This window comes from Falco naumanni (genome assembly GCF_017639655.2).
Source record: "Falco naumanni isolate bFalNau1 chromosome 20 unlocalized genomic scaffold, bFalNau1.pat SUPER_20_unloc_1, whole genome shotgun sequence".
Lineage (NCBI taxonomy): Eukaryota > Metazoa > Chordata > Aves > Falconiformes > Falconidae > Falco > Falco naumanni.
In genome coordinates, this window is record NW_024427345.1 from 1,383,573 (window position 1) to 1,389,572 (window position 6,000).

Below are 6,000 nucleotides of genomic sequence, written 5' to 3' on the forward strand. Positions count from 1 at the left end.
GGAGCGGAGCCAGCGGGTCACCCAAACCCAGGCACACAGCTGGGTGGCAAAGCCTTCTGCAGCACGCGCGTGTCCGATGGGGACTGCACCCGATGGGGACAGCATTAGTGCTTTCTCAGGTTGCGCCGTTGGGTTTTGAGAGTTTTAACGTTTACAGCATCTGCTCTTGTGCTACACACAATCTCCACAGCCTGAGAGCTGCGGGAGGACCCCGGCTGCTGCAGTGACAGACGCGAGCACCCACCGCGCACGGCCGCGTTTGCAGATGCGGTGACCGGCAGAGCCACTAGCAAGCTACTCACCCTGGGTTTGTCCTTGCATCCAGAGGAATTAAAGCCCTGGGAGATGAGGTCTCATTGTTCAAGATGTGCTTTAAGGGAGGCAGCTGCTTTCTTTATATCTCAAGATTCACTAAAGTTCAGGAAGAGAGAGAGAGAGAGAGGGGGGACGGCGAAAGGGGAGGGACTGAGAGAAGGGCCCAGAGGCCGTATAGAATGACAATGGAAGGAAATGCTTTATCAAACCTAGAAAGCCAACCCTGCCCTGGGAACACAGAGGGAGAAGGGGGGTGGGGGGGAAAGACTTACAGAAGAAAAGCGAGTTCAGCTGCCCTGGGTTCCTCCCTTGGCAGTGCAAGCCCTCCTCCCCCAGCCCCTCTCTCCCAAACACAATGCAAGCCGGTGAAAGCCATCAGCCTCAAACACTTTTTTTTTTTTTTTTCATTAACTAGAAGTTTCAGTTCTTGAAAAAATATTTTAAAAAAATCCAACAACCAAACCCTACCCGGGAATGGGAATGTGACGCTCTTCCCCCTCCCCCAGCTCCAGCCTTCCAAGTTTCTATGAGTCAAACGTTTGCAATGTGTTACCGAAATGTTACCAAGCTGGAATGCAGCATCTGAGAGGGTTTAGCTAATAAAACTTTTGTTTGTTGGCTGGGAGAAAGTGTCACCGGCAGAGAATTCAGTTCTCCTCCTTCCTTTTGTTTTTCTCCAGCTATGCCTTATCAGGAGAGGGTTAACTGGTTGTGCAATGCTGACACCCTACCAGGGTGGCATTAACCCAGCACGCTCTGTCTGAAATGGAAAGGGAAATTGCACTGTTAAGCAAGAGAGGAGACCAAGGGAAACAGTCAATCTGATAGAGCAGGTGGGAAATGGAGGGTCCGGGGAGAAATTAAACTGTACAAACATCCTAGGGCACAGCTAGGGACAGACCTCAGTTACCGAAACATGACTTCTCAGGCACAGGCTTTGGGGTCAGAAAAGTACTGTTTCCTCATCTGACAGCCCTTAGCATTTGACCCAAGAGAGTAACTTTCATCTGAGACAGCCACTTGCTGGGCCCAACACCTACAGCATTTTCCAGAAGCATCTGCCCTGCACTTGCACACAAACATCTCGATTTTTTCATCAATAATTTAACAGCCTAACAAGGAACGCTTTTTTTAATGATGTGAAGTCACCACCAAAACCAGTATCTTTTTCCTTGTTTGACTGCACCTGGCTTTAACTCCTGGAAATTGATTATTGTTATGCATTTTATCACTTTCAAGTCTAGTCAAATCCAGTATTTTCCGGTATCCCTAAACACAAAGTTGAATTACGGGTTGAGAGACTGTCGGGTTTTGATGCACTGAACAGATTAAGTTCCTTTAATGGTTTACTACAAGGCATGCTCTCTCCTTTTCCCACTCCTGTGGGATGAGCTGATCTCTGCCCTGCCCAAAGCCATCCTTGCTTTCAAGGATTTGTTTAGGGAAAAAACATACAGATTTCAAACAAGAAATCAGGAAAAAAAAAGTCCAATCTGAGGATTTTATTTTGAATTTGCTAGGAAGAGTTAAGCCAGCTGCACTCTAAGGCGCTAAACTGCTATCAAGTTGGGTAAGAGTTTCAAAACCACATAACTAATTTAAATGCCTATATCTAATTTTCACTAAAGTTTTCAGCACTTATAAAGTAAATTATAGCAGCTAAAGAGAGAGCTTCCTCTCTGGTCACTCAAGAGGTCTCCAAGGTGAGATTTTGTTGTATGCCTATTCTTGGCTCCACTTCCACTGTTGTCCCCCCTGACCCTCAAGGATCTTGGCCATATCGTTACCTGCTCCTCACTCTTAATTTCATATCTTTAAGGAGAAGCCACTGGTGTTCGTGCAAAAGGCCTGCGGGGTTCCTACATGCTGAGGGATGCAGATGGAGTGTCTTCCGCTAGATCTGTAGGGAAACTAGAGCCATCGCACAATAGTTTTGCAGCTCTGAACTTTTGAGCATCTCACTTTCATGGTGAGAGGACAATCTAATCCAAGAAGAGTTCGTGAAGATGATGAGTGCCAGAAGGAAGGCAGGAGAGTGGCAGAGAAGCTGAGGGACCGTCCTTCTGTGCTTGCAAGCCTTAGTCTTTCCAGGAGGTGGCTCCTTCCACCTGGGATTCCCAGCCCCAACCCATTTCCAAGCCTTGTAGCCTTCACCTTTCTGAAGGACCTTGTCTTCAGGGTTCAGCTCCCAGAGAAAGATAGTAATGCTTTTTCTGCTTCACCCATTGGCACCCCAAGTGTCCCTTACAATAACAGCAGTTGGCCTAATGCATAGGACACCTGGCTTCAGGTTTTGCCTCTGCCTGAGGAAGGAAAATCTCCAGCAGCCAGAAGAATCCTCCCAGGAGCCTTGCAAGGGGATGAACTCTACTTCTTCTGCTGAAGATGCCCTGCTTTGTGCAGAGAGCACACAAATTCTCCTGAGCATGGAGTCTGGGCTCCCTGCCTCACTCACAGGTTGGGGAATCATAGTCAACTGTCCTGGCTATTTCCAGTCCAAGCACAAATTACCTTTTAATGCCAACTGGAACAATATCAGCAGAAAAGAGGGAGCATGGTCATCCTTCTCCCACCTCCAAAAAACAAGTGATACTGGTCCTGCTCTAGCAGGCAAATGTGAGTTCCTGAGACTAGAAACAGATGAAAATGCTCAAAAGCAAAAGTTTAGTTTTGCTGTCACAAAAATGAATGAGAAAATGGCTTATTTTTGTCCTTACAACTGGGAGCAGCAAAATCACATTCATGGCAATAGTAGGGCACATTCTGGCAGGGGGCTGGGAGGGATCATCAGGCTGCAGAAAGCTGCAATTGAGGGCCGCTTTCTCCTCCAGAAGTGACATCCTGGGGTGCCCCAGGCAATCCTGTCTTGGAGAAGTCCCATGGGTAAAAAAAACTATGCTGAGGATTTTTCTGGTTCTGTTCTCAGATAAGAGAACCTGTTATCCTGAAAGAGGAAAAAAGGAAAAATAAAGAACCTGAGCAAAGAGCTGAGGGGAAAGGAAATGGCCATCGTAAAGGTGTGCTTAGGATAGAGTCTGGCATTCGGCCATGCAGAACTGAGTGCCCCCAAACAGGGTCACTCCTGCTCCGGCTCTGAGCCAGGCTTTTATAACGAGTTACAAACTTTTACCTAGTTGGGTATTTGCATTACTCCCATGTTAGGTGTAAGGACACAGAAAAGTTGCCAGAAGCAGAGTTGTTTAAAGGCCAGGAAGAGATAAGAGATATTGCCTTGTTTAACAAAGAGACATTTCCATATCTAAGGAAGTGAGGCAATCCTGTCTAATTAAGACGACTGACCAAAGTCTCCCAGGAGGAAGAAAAAGGGTGAAAGATTAAAATATTTGTGTTGCAAAGGCTGAACGGACCAGCCAGGAAAGCTTATGTTCTACCAACTGGAGAACCCAAGAGACATTGTGTGGCAGTTTGAGCACTGGAAGTGTTTACGATGGTGGATCTAAGGAGGTTCCTGAAAGTGGTTCACGATGGGAGGTGTGTCTGAATGGTTTGGGGTGGCCACCCAAAATAAGTTCTGTCTCAAAGAAGTTCTCTCTATCAGAGGCACCTGAGGCCAAAGGCAAACTCTGAACACTACCCTGCAGCACAGTTAGATGGTCAGTTGGGTAAGCCAGAGAAGGATTTTGTGCACGTTTGCAGCCCAGCAGTCAGAGGGAGCATTTCCCACAGTTGCTGGTTGAAAAGACCCTTGTCTGAGTACCTGAGATGCACGTGGCTGCTTTGGCACAGGAGCAGTTGGGTCACTTCTGCCCTGAAAGAAGAACAGTCAAGAAAAGCAGGAAGAAACAGAGGCCATACAGAGCTTTTGGGGTAGACTAGCTGTGGTATGCGTGCATGCACAAGGGCTGTGAGTGTATATCGTATATCGACACCAGCTTACTGCAAACGTGGGTGGTGGGTTCATGCTGTAGAATGAAAGTGGGACCCAGTGGACTTTGAGGTGGGAATGCAGAGACCCAGGGATGGAGCAGGCAGTGAGCAAGGCTTTCAGAAACCATGCTACGACCCACCTTCTGAAGGAAAGCATATGCCTAGCTCTCTTTGAACTTCTGCAGTTGTGCAAATGTTTAGACCCAGTGCTCTAATCTGTGCTGGCTTTTTCCAAAAGCACTTTTTCAAGGCTTTATCATGAAAAATCCCAAACCTCTATGCATTCCAGTGGGGTCCTGAAATACCTAGCTATAGTATACACAAAGCTCTCCTAAAGGGAAACCTTCATGTAGTCCACAATTTGCTGCTTATTTGCCATTCATACAGCTGCCTAGTGGGTACACCCTGCTGCATTTAAGGACGCATATGGAAAGGAGAAATTTCAAAATCTCAGGGAAGCTGTAGGCTACCACAAAGGAACTTAGAGATATTACGTGGAGAACACTCACACCATGTGAGAATGATGTTCCAGGACACTCTCAGAAGATGCTGTGCATATGCACAGGTAGCTTGCAAGCTTTCTGCAAATATGTAATCTGCACAGCAGATTGCTTTGGAACCAGGAATGAAATGGCTCTGAAGGAGCTACTTTGGCCTTGTTCTGTGCTATCCTCTTTTCTGCAGACGACAGTCCCAGTTAAGCCTGGGATGCCTCCTCTCAGACTGTACCTGACATTGACAGTTGCTTTCCCAAGCCCTGTGTGGCCCAGCACAACAGACACAGTGGCTCAGCATGGGCTAACCTGCACAGTTCTTCAGCACAAGTTTTCCCCTCGCTGCCATCCCCCTCATGCTGGTACAGCAGCCCAGTAAAGAAGTCCCAATGTCCCCATCAGTGGGGGATTTGGGGCCACAGCAGAAAGGCATGGTGGTGGCATGGCAATGCCACGTTGCCCTCTGGGGTCGCATGGCAGAAGATGCGAGCAGCTCCAGGGGCGGTGTTCGCTGGCAGATGCTGTGACATCTGCCAGCACTGGCTTCTCCCCTGGTGTGCTCCTAAGTGCGGCATAGTCACATCAGTGTGGGCAGTCAGTTCATTTAGGGCTGGGAAAGCTGAAGCACCATAGGGAGGAGAGGAAGGGTTCTTTAAATTTGTGTATACAGATACAGGCAGGTATTTTGGCAGTCTTGTCAGCTAGAAACTGCTCAAAGGAGGAACACTGTTCCATTCCTATGCTGGAAAACTACAGGCCGCTCTTTCTGTAACTACCGAGGCTACAGCACTTCTGAAGTGAAGTTTAGGAGCATAAAGGGACAGATGGATTTTGAAAAACCTTTGGGTAACAAGCAGTATGAGCTTTGCTGAAAACCCTACTAGATGCCTGTATCTGTTTTGAACATGCCTTCAGGATCTTATCTCTTCCAGTCAAAGCACAAAGGCCCAAGCTGTGCTGCTGGGTCCCAGGGTCTTGAGCTAAGTTGGATGCATCCCACCTGCCCTGGCAGACTTACAAGAGCTTGGTCTTTGCTTCCAGCAGCCACAAGCCTGCTCTCACATCACCCAAGATCCACCTGCCTGCCTGAAAGGTGAGTGGAAGAGAGGACTGCCAGAATTGTCCTTAGACACTAAGCAGGCCACCAGTGACTTAAAAGCTGGGGGGGCAGCAGCCTGGGTGCAGGCAGCGGGAGAGCTGCATCTCTCCTTAGAAGACAGGAAACGAGCAGGTTTGTTTCTTCACGAGCAGAAGAGTTTTTTCTGCAAGGCATGCCCACTAAAAATACTCTGAGCTGTTAAGG

At 47.9% G+C, this 6,000-nt stretch overlaps 1 protein-coding gene across 4 annotated transcripts in view; it reads right to left on the reverse strand.

Moving 5' to 3' along the window:
* The window catches only part of HDAC7 (histone deacetylase 7), a 91,390-nt gene extending 90,963 nt beyond the window's left edge, over positions 1-427 (reverse strand). For 3 of the 4 annotated variants that reach the window (XM_040581091.1, XM_040581093.1, XM_040581088.1), the window contains exon 1: positions 303-420. In XM_040581091.1, the coding sequence (XP_040437025.1) occupies positions 303-321 (19 nt within the window). In that variant the 5' untranslated portion in view covers positions 322-420. Of the gene's footprint in view, positions 1-302 lie in introns of all 4 variants that reach the window. The other variant, XM_040581092.1, reaches the window with a different exon arrangement.
* Between the last annotated feature and the right edge of the window lie 5,573 nt (positions 428-6,000).